General features: G+C 30.1%; 1 protein-coding gene across 1 annotated transcript in view; it reads left to right on the forward strand.

The window, feature by feature from the left end:
* The window catches only part of LOC142325811 (abl interactor 2-like), a gene marked incomplete at its 5' end in the record, with an annotated part of 45,460 nt that extends 29,928 nt beyond the window's left edge, over positions 1-15,532 (forward strand). The window contains 3 exon segments of the mRNA XM_075367837.1: positions 3,517-3,852; positions 5,592-5,812; positions 8,536-15,532. Of these exon segments, the coding sequence (XP_075223952.1) occupies positions 3,517-3,852; positions 5,592-5,755 (500 nt within the window).
* Positions 15,533-16,146: the final 614 nt, after the last annotated feature.

Raw genomic sequence — 16,146 nt, forward strand, 5'->3', positions numbered from 1 at the left:
TAAGGTAATTGATGCTTCATGAGTAATGTTCTTGCCGTGGAATTTCCAGAGATTTCTCAAATTGTAGTGTGTGGATTTGTTCCTGAAAAACTACGTTAATGTGAAGCGAGTACAAGTTGGGTGATTAATTTAAATTAATTAAAAATTTCAGATAGAAATGTAAGACAATCTTACATCCCAGATCTTTTAAATTAATATAGACTATGTAAAAAAAATTATAAAGTAGATATGTACAATTATTGAATCTGTACAACTCTTCTTAGTTTTGATGTATGCTTAATACTTTAGATATTATTTTAATACTTGTTATATCTTTTTAAAGTAATTTATAATATATTTATACTATTTTTACAATTGATGTTAAGATATCCTGCTTAACACTTGTTGAAAATAGGATTCGAATTTCAAGCTTTGTGTTGTAGGACTTGCTAAGTCTGTTTTATTTAAACTTTTCCACACCTACTAATACATGTTACCAGATATTTTATTAAACTATACATACATATTTAATTATAGCCCATAGAAAGGGTGCACTGATTTGTTGCTTTACACTGTCTCCAATTTTTTTGTTATGGTTGTAAATGAAAATGCATGTAAAGAACAGGAATACCATCAGAATTATTTTTTCTGAAAGCATTAATATTCTTTAATTAGTCCTAGTTCGTGTGGTGATCAAGGTGAGAGTGGCAGTAAGTTTTAATATAATCTGTATTTCATTGGATTTGGTATGTTATAAAATACATAATATTTATGAAAAAGGGGAATTTCCGTCAGACTTCAAAAAAAGTGTTATAGTCATGTAACCAAAGAAAGCAGGGGCAGATAAATGTGAAGAATACAGAACAATTAGTTTAACTAGTCATGCATCAAAAATCTTAACTAGAATTTTATACAGAAGAATTGAGAGGAGAGTGGAAGAAGTGTTAGGAGAAGACCAATTTGGTTTCAGGAAAAGTATAGGGACAAGGGAAGCAATTTTATGCCTCAGATTAATAGTAGAAGGAAGATTAAAGAAAAACAAACCGACATACTTGGCGTTTATAGACCTAGAAAAGGCATTCGATAACGTAGACTGGAATAAAATGTTCAGCATTTAAAAAAAATTAGGGTTCAAATACAGAGATAGAAGAACAATTGCTAACATGTACAGGAACCAAACAGCAACAGTAACAATTGAAGAACATAAGAAAGAAGCCGTAATAAGAAAGGGAGTCCGACAAGGATGTTCCCTATCTCCGTTACTTTTTAATCTTTACATGGAACTAGCAGTTAATGATGTGAAAGAACAATTTAGATTCGGAGTAACAGTACAAGGTGAAAAGATAAAGATGCTACGATTTGCTGATGATATAGTAATTCTAGCCGAGAGTAAAAAGTATTTAGAAGAAACAATGAACGGCATAGATGAAGTCCTACGCAAGAACTATCGCATGAAAATAAACAAGAACAAAACAAAAGTACTGAAATGTAGTAGAAATAACAAAGATGGACCGCTGAATGTGAAAATAGGAGGAGAAAAGATTATGGAGGTAGAAGAATTTTGTTATTTGGGAAGTAGAATTACTAAAGATGGACGAAGCAGGAGCGATATAAAGTTCCGAATAGCACAAGCTAAACGAGCCTTCAGTAAGAAATATAATTTGTTTACATCAAAAATTAATTTAAATGTCAGGAAAAGATTTTTGAAAGTGTATGTTTGGAGTGGCGCTTTATATGGAAGTGAAACTTGGACGATCGGAGTATCTGAGAAGAAAAGATTAGAAGCTTTTGAAATGCGGTGCTATAGGAGAATGTTAAAAATCAGATGGGTGGATAAAGTGACAAATGAAGAGGTATTGCGGCAAATAGATGAAGAAAGAAGCATTTGGAAAAATATAGTTAAAAGAAGAGACAGACTTATAGGCCACATACTAAGGCATCCTGGAATAGTCGCTTTAATATTGGAAGGACTGGTAGAAGGGAGAAATTGTGTAGGCAGGCCACGTTTGGAGTATGAAATACAAATTGTTGGGGATGTAGGATGTAGGGGGTATACTGAAATGAAACGACTGGCAGTAGATAGGGAATCTTGGAGAGCTGTATCAAACCAGTCAAATGACTGAAGACAAAAAAAAAAATAAAATACATTTAGTACATTCAGTTCTGTGTACAAGGAAAACAGGTTGACTAATTTTTGCTAGTAATCCCTCCATAGTATCTCATTTTTATTGAGAATGTCTATACCATTTTTCGATTAATATCTTGTGTCAAGTTGATTACATCTGCCTGATTATGCATAAACCTAGCATCATAACAAACATATCTTAAGGAAAAAGTTGTTTAGAGAAAGAATGAGATTATCTTTATGGTTTATTGACTAGCTATTGTATAGAGGGTCAGAAGTGTGAATAAAGCTGTTTCCTGCATTGAATGCCTCTGGGCTCCAGTGTAGATGGAAAAATGCCTACAAAATATAATGTAAATAAAACAAGCTCAAAATTTAACTGTAGGTGTAAACATGAGAACATTGATTACATCCAATAAATTCAGTAATTTGTAATATACCAAATCATATATCATCTTTATGGGTTATCTATGACAATTATAAATCATCTAGTTGAAGCAAGTTGTAAAACTGTTTTATCTTCATGATTTGTTTTCTCTAGAATGCTTTATGAAATATTTATTAAGGCTTCTAATCTTTTGTTTGAAAGATAATTTTGTTACTTCTTCACAGAGTATACATTACATTCTGGAGTCGATAAGATAAAACTTAAAATAACTTCTCATGTGTCGTATCTAAAATATTTTCAGATTTGAAAAATAGATTATATATTGGTAAAGTTTTGTTTTTTGCAAAAAAATTGTTATATACTGTATATTTGTTTTGGTTTGATCGGTCAAACATATTTTATTTATTGTATTTTTTCTTATCTTTGGTGGGTCAAACTCATGCTATAATGTTATCTTTTTCTTGAAAACATTAAGACACAGTGAGGTTATTTTATTTATTTATTTATTATCTATAAGGAGAGATACCCATTGTAGACAGTTGCAGCTGCATTCAAGTGGCCTCCATATATATGGACATCTTTTTTCTTCAGCATTTTTATTCCGTTGAGCCTCATAGGCTGGTTTTAAGTATAACCTTTTTCCTATTACTAGACACAACTAAAAATTATAGCCACAAAGCAGAAATAACTGGATTGGATCCATTAAGGATGTCGGTAGAATTTCCAATTGATGGATTTAATGTTATAAATAACACATAAATCCATTGCTTTCGTATAATTATATTGCCTCCATGCTCCTTTTGTATTTAGTACTAAAGAATTCAACAAAAATCAGTTTGATTGCCCAAAAATAGTTAAAATATAGTTATAAAATAGTCAGACGCACACCTTTTTTTCTAGCCATGTTAGTAGTGAAGGAAAGTTAGTGTTGATTTGTGTTCCAATAACTACGTTAATCTTTTGTTTGTTGATTATTGTATAATTCAATTTTTTCTGAATTTAGTGTTTACCATTCATTTTTCAGCACCACCATCTCCATTGACATTAAGCAATAATTCAGGTGTTCCAGCAAGTACAGTCAGTAGCATCGGCTCTGAAAGTATGGATCATAACCGTCCAATACATAGCACAAGTACATTGCCACATTCCGGTGTTCATCATACTTCCAGTCACCATCATCATCATACGTTGCCTCATCACCATTCTTCACGATCCTCTCCACCGTTGCCACCTCCACCGCTTCCAGAAGAAGATCAGCATCCAAGATTCGGGCAACCGGCATCTAGTTCACGAGGGTTAGCTATTGTTTCTGATGAACCAGATTTACCCGGTTGGGTTCCAAAGAATTATATTGAAAAAGGTACTTCATTTTGTGGTGTATTCTTAACCGGTGTCTTTATTTTTATATTTATGCTTAATTTTTTATGAATGAGCAGGTGTAGTCATATATAGCCATGAAATATTTATTTTAAGGTATTAGTAATGAGAAGTAAATTATTAAACTTAAGTGCAATAAATATTTTTTCGAAGAGTAAATATCAAAATAAATTGTTAATAAAAATGAATACGTTAAACTCAACTATTTACAATATGAAAGTGAAAAAAATTATATAATTTTTTTTCACATTAATGAGTTTTTTTTAATGCAACAGTGAAACTGATGATTGTTCTGTAGTAATAAAACTTATTAGAAGGACTCTACCCAAATGAATAAAAAAGGATACAATCCAAGATGGCAGATGATTGGCCACTGTAATTCATTGAAGCTGATATGCATAGCCATTGTCTTACATAGGGTTGAATGTGTCAATATAACTTTTCTAATATGTACATTTAAGGTAATTAATATCAGGCATTTTGTATAAATGAACAGTAAGCATTCACACATCTTTAATTTGGGACATTTGGCTGTAAAAATCCTACCAAATGTATCCTACCTAAATTAAAAATTAACTACGTGAAAATGAACATTACAATTTAAAAAAAAGAATCGTGGTTTAATTTTGAACTTTACATTAAATCTGAGTCAAAAAAAAAAAACAAAGTTATGAAATTATCATCATTTGGTCTAAAAACAAACTAGCTTAGTATTAATAGAATTATTATGTGTCATATTTTTGTTAATTAGTTTTACATTTCAATTAATACGACTATTTATTGTCATTTAAATTTGTTTTTAAAGTTATATGAATGCTTAACTGAAGGTTTATTTTGTTAACTGCTGCTTCTATTAAAAACTATTACATGACGGTTTGATCAAGCAGGACAGAGTAGGATTTTTGAAAATATTACTATTTGAAATCATTCAGTTTTTTAACAAGACTGTGATAAAAGAATTTTATAAATTTGCTTAATTATGTCTTTGCGTGTAGAAGGTTGGTATTGTTATCTAGCAAACCTATTGTACAATAAGTTTTATTGTCATTTCTCACCTCATGAACAAGATTTAACAAAATACCCGTTTTAACAAAATCTCTGCGAGTATCCTGGATACTTTTGGAGGATTTAACTGTTTATTAAACTAGAAGTGGCTGGAAATTTTGCTTGTTCAACTGACCTAGTCTTATCTAATTCATTATTGAGAAGTAATTGGTCTTCTTTTTTGATATGCATTTTATGAGATGAGATGAATGAAATAATAGTAAGAATATACCATATCTTCTTTCTTTGTAGTTGAACCCATTATCAGCGGAAGCTACATTAGAGTAAAATAATTTTAAGAAATATATCTTTTTCAACCTATTGCTAATAAAGTTATTTCATTATACATAAATATGCTACATCTCCTTAATTTATGATTTAAGTTGCTCAACAGTGAAATGATGTAACTGTAAGCAGTTTCTGATGATAATATAAGTTCTCTCTAAACTTTTATGCTATCATTATTTGTATTTTATGACGTGATATGTGTTTAGTTTGTAATGTTACACATTTAATTTCATGATTTTGTGTATAGCCAATTTAACTTTTGTATTTGTTCTTGCTAAAGAATACTTTGCGTAAGCAAGTTTTAGACTGCATGCAAAAATTGTTTAAATACTGTGAAACCTGTAAAGAATAAATCTCCTTATCTTATTAATATTTTTTTTTTTTTTACAGTGGTGGCAATTTATGATTACTATGCTGATAAAGAAGATGAACTTAGCTTTCAAGAGAGTGCTGTTATATATGTATTAAAGAAAAATGATGATGGGTGGTGGGAAGGTGTTATGGATGGAATTACTGGATTGTTTCCTGGAAATTATGTTGAACCTTGCGTTTAAATTTTAATATATAAGTTTGAGCAATTCTTCTTTTTCACATGTTAATGAGTATATAGTGTAAGTATACATTTTTTTCTTATTTATTTTAATTGTTGTTTTAAACATAATTATTTTGTTAAGTCTATTATAAAACTCAAGAATTGTGTGCGTAGCCTGTTTGAATGTTTATTTTACTAGTGTAATTAAAAAAAGTTTTGGGTGTAAATTTATTCATTTAATTATACAGGGTGATTACAAATGATTCATTTGGATTTTAAAAATCTGCATTTAAAAAAGTAGTACACATAAAATTAACAGTAACTGTCCACGTTTCAGTCATGCCGTCATAAATGTTCGATATGGCTTCCATTTGTCACACGACATACATCTACGTGGTAATCCAGTTCAGCCTACATAGGCATTAACATATCCCTATTGTTGATCATAAATGCAACTGTAATGCGTGTAGTTAATCAAAGTTGTTAGGTGTGGCGGCACATAAACACAGTCTTTCACATACCCCGCGAAGGAAAAAATCACAAACTATAAGATAAGGAGATCTAGGAGGCCATTTTAAGAGCACTAAATCATCATCTGTACATCGCGCAATCCAGCGGTGTGGGAGTTCTTCATTCAGGAAGCCTCGTACTTCAGCATGCCAGTGAGGTGGAGCCCCACCTTGTTGGAATACAAAGCTATTGGAATCATCTTTCAATTGAGGAAACAAGCATAACTGCATCATATTGAGGTATGAAATACCCATCACAGTATTCTCTGAGAAAAAAACGGTCCGTACATCTTTGTTTCAAAAATTGCAGCAAACACATTAAGTTTTGGGGAATTACATTCACGTTCAACAGAATTGGGTTGTTCAGTACTTCATATTGTGATGTTATGGTGATTTACCTTTTCATTCAAGTGAAGTGTCACCTTGTTACTAAATTCCAGATGGTTAACAAAATCGTCATCCTCCATAGTTTCCTACATGTCATTACAAAATTTGTATCATTTGTTGAGGCCTTTTGATTATAACTTTTATAATAACTTTATATGGTACGGTTTTAGTTGTATTAGAGTTCGCAAAATCTTCCAGACAGTTGGCTGTGGAATATAAAGTTTACTACAAATGTGTTGAGTTGACTATGAATGAAACTCACCCTGACTCCCTCCACTGTTTTATCCAAAATGCTTAGGTGTCCGGTGTTTTTACCTTTGCACAAACAACCAGTGTCTTTAAACTGTCAATACCGTTTTAGAATGTTTTGGTGGTCTGGTGGTTCTGTTTCAAACTGCAGTAACAACGGCTAAACATTTCTCATACTCTAAGAATGAGCATGCTTTCTGTTGCATAGATGCCATTTTAGAAACTGAGCTTGTGCTGCTACATGTTGATATTATATCAACTTTGTTTTACCAAATTTTTATAGGAACTGTTTAAAAAACAAAGTGAACAAAAATTCCTTACTTGATTTTAAATTAAGTAACAACTAGATCAGAAGAACAAATGCTTGTTTTTTTTTTAATAACAGTGACGGTGATGTTCTTTAATATATGTAACAGGAAAGTGTACAGTGAATGAAGAAAACTGGATTAGGTGTAACTGCATTTTAAAAATGTTAGAAAAAATTTTTAATTGAATTATTGCCATAAAAAGTGAAACATACGGTGCTGCTATTTCATCGAGACAGCTAACAAACGTCCCAGAACTTTACTAAAACATCAGATTTTCATTTGTTTTAATTTTGATGTTCTTTATGGCAGATTTCATATTATTTAAAGTTTTTATCTCTATAATTTTGCCAGTTTTACCAAATGCATGTAGCATAGATCTATTTCCCAGGTTTGTTTCTTTGACGATATCACACTCCTGGGAACTTACACTTTCTGAATACTATTTTATTTTTTAGTAATTTTACAAACAAATCCCTATCTATCTTTTGTCTTCTACCTTTTCATTTGGTGAAGATTACATTTTGAAATTACTGTAAAATATCAATTTGTGACATTTCTTTACTGAAGACGACAATGTAAATGATATGAAATTAAGATTATTTCATGTCAAGCAGCAACCAAACAAAAGTGACATAACATTTCAGAATGTTTCAGTATACATGTGTGTGATTCATTGAAAATGTAATAACTAGTTATAATTACTTACTAACTAGAAGTTTATCCAAGTGATTCTAAGTTAGACTATTTACTAGTGTGTAGTTTTAGCATCCTTTTATTTACATCATTTTGACTAATTGCTAAAACTACTCAGTAGTAACTAACTTTATTCACTTTACTGGCTGTTTAGTTCATTTTAATTACAGATAATGTATTTATTATGTAAATATTGCTTGCATATTTTCTTCTTATTGAATTACTAGAACTTTTCTTTACAAGAAACTTTGCAACGCATATATTTTTTATATCGAGTGAGAACTTAATTTTGCAAGCGATCTCTCTTATTTTGTAGAGTGTGGGTTTAAATTAAATGAATTCTAACAATAGCAGGATTCTGTACTATATAGAGGTAAATTTGGTTTTAAATTAATGAATTTAACTGTAGTGTTGGTAAGCATTTTATTCAACTGCAGATTACATTGTGAAATTCATTTTGTCTAAATTTTATTATTATTATTCTATTTAAATTTATGATCTACCACTTCCTCTTTGTGATAAGTTACATATCCTGTTACATATGAGGAACTGATTACTTATCTTTCATTTTTTTGTTTATTTACTTTTAAATCTAGAGATATTAAAATGTACAATATTTAATTTTTTATTACTTATATTGTTTTTTTTTTTTTCAGGAGAGGAAACAAAATGCACAAGTTAGATCTGTAGTTAAGGGAATAGTAAATGAGGATAGACAGATATAGAAAACATTTTTATAATCTATTTTGAATTTATTTTATATATTTATTTAATTTAGTAATTTAGGCGCGATTAATAATATTGGGTTTAGTTTTTATCCATCTAGCTTTATCAGCATCCCATAATTTATAACTTTGTTGTATTTCACCTATGTTAATGTTTGAAGGACTAAATGCATGATATTGTCAATGTCTTGTCAAATTAGAACTTATAATAAAAGACAAATCTGAAGGTCCTAATCTAGATATAGATCAACAATAAGCAAGTTTGTTGTTTGTGAACATTTTCAAAAAAGTCACATCCGCACATATAAATCATTCAGCCCTTTGTTGTGTAGTCTTTCTTTGCATTAAGACAGTTGATTTGCAATTCACGGTGGAGATTTTAAAATTTTAATTAATTAATAATTCCTTCATTGTTATAAATAATTATTTGTTCACTGTAATAACATTTAACCCATTCCCATCCAAGTTTAACTAAAATTTCCCAGCCCACAGGACTGGGTTTTTTTTCTTTCTAATAACTATAATTTGTAGCACTTAGACTTGTTTCCAAACTACTTTATTTACATTATTTACAAAGTATATTTACAGTTTCAGTAATTTACTTTTGTATGTTATTCTTCAAAACAAATTTCTAGACCGGTACAATATTCACTTCTTCCTTGAGAGCACTACACACTTTACACCTTGTTGGTCTTGCCTTGCTTGTAGAAGGTATTTTTTGAATAAAGTGACCCCCAATTTTTTGCCTGAAGATGAAGTGGATTATCATGGAATGCTGATGCCAGCCTCCCACTTCATTGCATTCTAGTAACTGAACACTTTGCAAAATCTATTCTCCTAAATTGGTCTTGAATTCACACATTGTCTGTATGTTGTTTAGTTGTTCTTTTAGCATCGATACTATGTATTAGTTTGGTGTTGTGTAACACAAGTCTAAAAGATAAAAAAAAAGTTTTTTTTTATGTACTTTCACGCCACTTCACATAACAGGAAAAGATGATAACTTTTGGTCCTGCTTGTCAACACCTACTAATATTTTTATTATAGTCAACCATTACATTAGGTATTAATACTATTTTAGGGTTAGGCTTCTTTATTTCTGTTTGAGGAATAACCTCCTGGTACTCTACACGAGCATGAAGTGTGGACAACATTGTTACCATCTTCTGGTCATGCCACTTTACACACAACAAATTTTTACTAGAAAATGAAAGTTCACCGTTCTTCAATTTTATTTTCTTCAGATCTTTAGGGGTGTATTTCCTTTAATTTGTAAGGTTCCCACAGCATAAGTACCTTGATCGAGAACCATTCTGTATAATTTCAGTGAAGTGTACCAGTTATCCATGCACAGAACACAGCTTGGTGAAGCAAATTGAAAATTTGATTTTGTGTGAAGCTAATTTGTCTCATTGCAAATTTTCATTACACAACACAAATTTGCAGCGAGACAAATTTGAATCCAATTGTTCTCCCAAAAATTTATTGATAACATCCAACTCTGCTGAATCCAAAACATCACTTTTTTCACTACTGTTTTCATTTAGAATGTTTTCTACAAAATTGCTAAACTCCTTAGCCTTAACAAAAACATCACTTCAAGACGTCATAATGTAAACAAAACACGAACAAGTTGGGAAATAACAATTGAAATCACGCCAATAACAGTTGATTTTTGATGTGAAAATTGATAGTACAATTACAAGGAGATTTGATAAGGTAGTAATGAGGCACAGTCTCATACTTACTGTTTTGGTGTAAATCATAATATGTTTAATATTCATTTTGCTGCAGTATGTAAGTAAGAAAGACTAAGAAAGAATTTTTTATCAATAGAAAAATAAGGATTTTTGTTATGTATGGCTGTTTTTAATTAATAAAAAGCAGAAAAATTTTTATAAATTTGAGGAGAAAAAACAAACTTAATGTTTCAAGTTGTGGTTTGAATGTGCTTATTAATAAATATTAAAAAAGAAAATCTGTTTGCAAACCAAAACAATACTGTTTACAAACTAAATAAAAATTTACACAGTTCCGGGCTAGAAGAGACTGACTTTTTATTATATTAAATATTTTTTGTAAATTTGTGCTCAAGAAATATACAAAATCATAAATTAAATGGGAGAACTAAAAAGAAGTATAATTTAAAAAAAAAATAAAAATAGTATTAAAATATATTGTTCTAACTTTAGATTCATATTATGTTGGGTTTTCTGGTTTTTACCATTGCCCTGGTCTCCTTCATTTACAGTTGAGAATTTCAATGTGCTTCAAAATGAAATGAACTTGCTATGCACTGTCAGCTTTTTTGCAATAGCTTTTTTACAAAAGTTAAAAGTGTATACATCTCGCATTTTCAGTTGCAGACATCTGAACCTACCCCTGGTTACACTTTAGGGTGTTGTGGAGCATTATGTGCGAGTAACTAAAACAAAAACAAACTCTATTGCCTTTGCTTTAGTTAGAGGGACAGTCTTATAGCAAGATTAATTAGGAGAACCTTTTTTTTTTTTAGAAAACCCATAAAAAAGTTCAAACAATACTAAGCCATTACAAACAAAGTTCTGCCATTAACTATCTGTATTTAGGCTATTCAGGGTACCATAAACTACATGTAGTAATTATACCTATCTTATATTTTTAGATAAAAGTTAGGGATTCCATTACATTAGGTGAAATAATTTTGTTAAGTATCTAAACTAAGATATTTAGTAAACTAAGATCAGGTAAAAACCATAAATCCACCAGCTTGGTTTAGTGGTGAACATGTCTTCGTAAATCAGCTGATTTCAAAGTCGAAAATTCTAAGGTTCAAATCCTAGTAAAGGCAGTCACTTTTATACGAAATCGTGGATGTTGGTGTTCTTTGGTGGTTGGGTTTCAATTAACCACACATCTCAGAAATGGTAGATGTGAGACAATACAAGACTACACTTCATTTACACTCATACATATCATCCTCATTCATTCTCTGAAGTAATCCTAACGGTGGTTCTGGAGGCTAAACAAAAAAAGAAAAACTGTAAAAACCATAAAAAATAATATGAGACTTTATGTTTGATTATAATGTTGAAAAAAACCTTAAAACATAGTTGTTAGATCTTACCTAGCAACTTTTGGCTTATTTTTCTTCCAGTTTTGTGGTTTCCAAAATCTTTTTCTACTTCTCTGACCTTCAACTGGTCTAAGATTTAGTTCCATCTTCATATTGAGGGAGAGGGAGAGTGAGAGAGAGAGGGAGGGAGAGAATAATGCTAATTACATTCATTAGAGCAAACAATAAACATAACCTCAAAATCATGTTGAATTCCAAATAGCTGATTGGTGGGACAGCAGCTAGCATCAAAACTACATAATCCATTGGATTATCTGACTTTTGTAATTAACTACGATTTTAAAATCCTTTTCTTAACTTTACTTCTTTACTTTTCATTAATATCCTACTTTTAAAATAGATTTTATTGATTGATTGAGTTTTGATACAAACCAACAGTAAATTTGGATTCCTTGCCTAAAACATTATAAGAAACCACTGCTAACTAAATATTGCAAATTTTGGATTATCTGAGTCTTTTTGATTCTAGCCCCCTCATGTAATAGAAAACAAAATTGAGCTTCTCGTATCTCTTAATACTGACAGCACTATGGATTTCTAATCTTTTCTTCTCAGGTTCTCCGATTGTGCAAGTTTCACTTCCGTATAAAGCTACACTCCAAACATATACTTTCAAAAATGTTTTCCTGACGTTTAAATTAATTTTTGATGTAAGGAAATTATGTTTCTGACTGAAAGCTTGTTTCGACTGTGCTATTCGGCATTTTATATTGCTCCTGCTTTGTCCATCTTTAGTAATTCTACTTTCAAAATTACAAAATTCTTCTACCTCCATAATCTTTTCCCTTCCTATTTTTATACTCAGTGGTCCATCTACATTATTTCTACTATATTTCATTGCTTTCATTTTATTCTTGTTTATTTACATGCGGTAGTTCTTGTGTAGGACTTCATCATAGCATATTCATTGTTTCTTGTAAATACTGTTTTACTCTTTGTAAGAATTTACTCTTTAAACTATATCATCAGCAAATTGTATAATCTTTATCTTTTCATTTTGCACTGTTACTCTTGATCTAAATTGTTCTTTAACATCATTAACTACTAGTTCATTGTAAAGATTAAAAAGTAACAGGAATAGCGAACATCCTTGTTGGACTCCCTTTTTTATTACGGCTTCTTTCTTATATTCTTTGATTATTACTGTTGCAATTTGGTTCCTGTAAATGTTAGCAATTGTTCTTTTATCTCTCTACTTGAACCCTAAGTTTTTTAAAATTCTAAATATTTTATTCCAGTTATGTTATCATTGCTATTGGCAGTTGCCTTTTCTAAGTCTATAAGTGCCAACTATGTTGGTTTGTTTTCCTTTAGTCTTCTTTCTCTTATTAATCTGAGTGCTAAAATTGCTTCCCTTGTCCCTATACATTCCCTGAAACCAAATTGGTCTTTTCCTAACACTTTTTCCTCTCTTGCCTCAGTTCTTCTGTGCAGAATTCTAGTTAAGATTTTTGATGCATCAATAATTAAGCTAATTGTTCTGCATTCTTCACATTTATCTGCTCCTGCTTTCTTTGGTATCATGACAATAACACTTTTTGAAGTCTGACAGAACTTCCCCTTTTTCGTAAATATTACACACCAGTTTGTATAATCTATCTTATCACTTCCCCACTGTACTGCGCAGTAATTCTGCAGGTATCCTGTCTATCCCAGGAGCCTTTCTGCCATTCAGATCTTTTAATGCTCTCTTAAATACAGATCTCAGTATTGTATCTTCCTTTTCATCCTCTTCGATCTCCTCTTCTTCCTCTATAACACTAGTTTCTAATTAATTTCCTCCATATAACCCTTTAATATATTCCACCCACCTATCTACCTTTATTTTCGTATTATAAATCTTTACCATCTTTGTTTAACACATTATTAGATTTAATTTATATACCACAAAATTCTCTTTAACTTTCCTGTATGCTCTGTCTATTTTACCAATGATCATTTCTCTTTTCACTTCTGAACACTTTTCTTTAATCCACTCTTCTTTTGCTAATTGCACTTCCTGTTTATAGTATTTCTTTATTGTCAATAGTTCGTTTTACTTTCTTCATCTTTAGCAATCTTATACTTTCTATGTTCATCCATCAGCTGCAATATATTCTTTGATATCCAAGGTTTTCTGGTAGTTCTCTTTGTTCTGTCTAAATTCTGTACTGCTGATTTAAGAAATCCTTTTTAACATTCTCCCATTCTTCTATATTTTCTACCTTACTTTTTTTACTCAGACCCCTTGTGATGTCCTCCCAAAAATCTTCTTTACCTACTAGTCATATAGATGTAACCGATCGTTGTCGGCTTAGGTTTTGACTTTATCCTTACAATGATTCTATCGCTATGCATTTTGAAATACTCTATTCTCTTCCCTATCTTCTTGTTTACTATGAAACCTACCTGCCTGCTCTTTATTTGAAGCAGAGTTAATTATTCTTGGGGAAAAAACAATTCTAGTTTTCCATAGCTTTCATCAGAAGATTGAGTGATGTTGATATGGCCATTTAAGTCCTGACCTACACCCATAACAACTACTGAAAAAGTTGCTGCCTTTCAGTAAAATATTAGTTAACTTTTATTGTTAGTTGGACAATTAACAATTTCAAAACTCTTAAAAAAACTCAAGGAAACTACGTAACAATAAACTATTTTTAACAAAATATTTTAATGAATATATATTGATCTTTTAATATGTCATTATTTAAATTTAAAATATATTTATAATTTTTGTGAAATATAATAGCGTGTTGTTGCTGAATAGTAATGTTTCATAGATTCTTTTATATATACCAGGATTTTCAGGAGATGCTTGTGAATCAGCCTTCTAACCACTTATGTGCGCAGTCTGAAATTCTACAAGCTAACCGAATTAGGTATAGACATCATTAAAAGTACTTTGATTTAGATACAAAATATTTAGATTGGCAACAGAAGTGTAACAGAGGGGATATTTTAGTTGTCAAATTGCAATTTTGCCTGAGGTTACACTATATTTATTTCTTGTACATTTAAAATGATATTATATACATAAAATTATATTTAAAATATATATTGTATAATTAAAATTTTATCAAGTAACTGGGACAAAATGACAGATTGGCTGGGATGCTGGGACCTCATCATCAAAGCGGGACGACTGGTAAGCCTATAAATATATCATCTCTGGCAATAAAGCTAAATGAAAACAGACTTATGCTGGTAATCAATAAAACTATTGAATTTATAAAATTGTATGGCCTCTTCTATAATCTTATCATGTTTATTTCAAAAATATAATGTATACACGTTATATTTAATTATATTTTAAGCAATAATTAATTATTTATAATATTATCTATTATAACAATATATTATATAATTATATTTTAAGCGATGAATCAAGAAAGAAGAAAAAACTAAACTATTCTAAGGGGAGAAAATTTTTTATAAATTCCTTAGAGATATTTGATAAGAGATAATTAGGTGTTGACAATATTATGTGTTAGTCCTTCAGAAAATTGATTAATTATATTGTATGATTTGATGTGTCACAGAAAGGATTATTTCCAATCTAATATAAAATTTCTTATGCCAATGAAACCTTATTTACATTGATATTGTTTTTTTTTTTTAATATATATAATGTATTGTATTTTATTTTAAAAAATTGAGACCTTTGTATTACATATTTTATTATTTTTATTGTTAATATATTATAAATAACTTATACATTTTATTGATTTTATTGTAACTTATAAGAATTATTCATAGAATTAAAATTATAATTAATTCATATTTATGGTGTTTTTAAGGAATAAAACCTGTTCACAATGAAATTTTTTTAAGTATTAAAAACATTTTCCTAAAATTTCTGTTACATTTTACTTTCGTTATTGCGGTTGAGTTAATGACATTTACTAAGCTTGAGTACTAACAAGTAAATATTGGTGCTGAAGTTAGGAATACGTTATAAAATGAGAAGAGAAATTAAATTAAAAAGTAAACAAGATTAAAACAATTTGTTAGTGAATTGTATCCTGGAAATTGAATGGTATGTGATTGAAGTATAATAAAATGCCTGCAGCTAATGCTGGATTCAGTTCACTACATGCTATTAGCATTTTTGTTATTAATGAATACTAGAGTTGCAGTTAAAAAAATGGGTAAACAAAGGACAATTTAGTTTACAAAGGGGTAATTTTATGAGTTTGCAAAATCTAGTTTCCAGCTAAGGATTAAGGTTGTAAAGCTCCCCAAAATATCAGAAATAAAGAAGTTGGAAAGTAAAGTAATTATACAGTATTAGTATTATTTATGTACCTCTAAGATTGAGGTTGAACCCACTGGCTTGGTCTAGTGGTGAGCGTGTCTTTGCAGATCAGCTTATTTCAAAGTCGAGAGTTCCAATGTTCAAATCCTAGTAAAGGCAGTTAATTTTACACAGATTTGAATACTAGATC

This window comes from Lycorma delicatula, chromosome 5, assembly GCF_047948215.1.
Source record: "Lycorma delicatula isolate Av1 chromosome 5, ASM4794821v1, whole genome shotgun sequence".
NCBI lineage: Eukaryota > Metazoa > Arthropoda > Insecta > Hemiptera > Fulgoridae > Lycorma > Lycorma delicatula.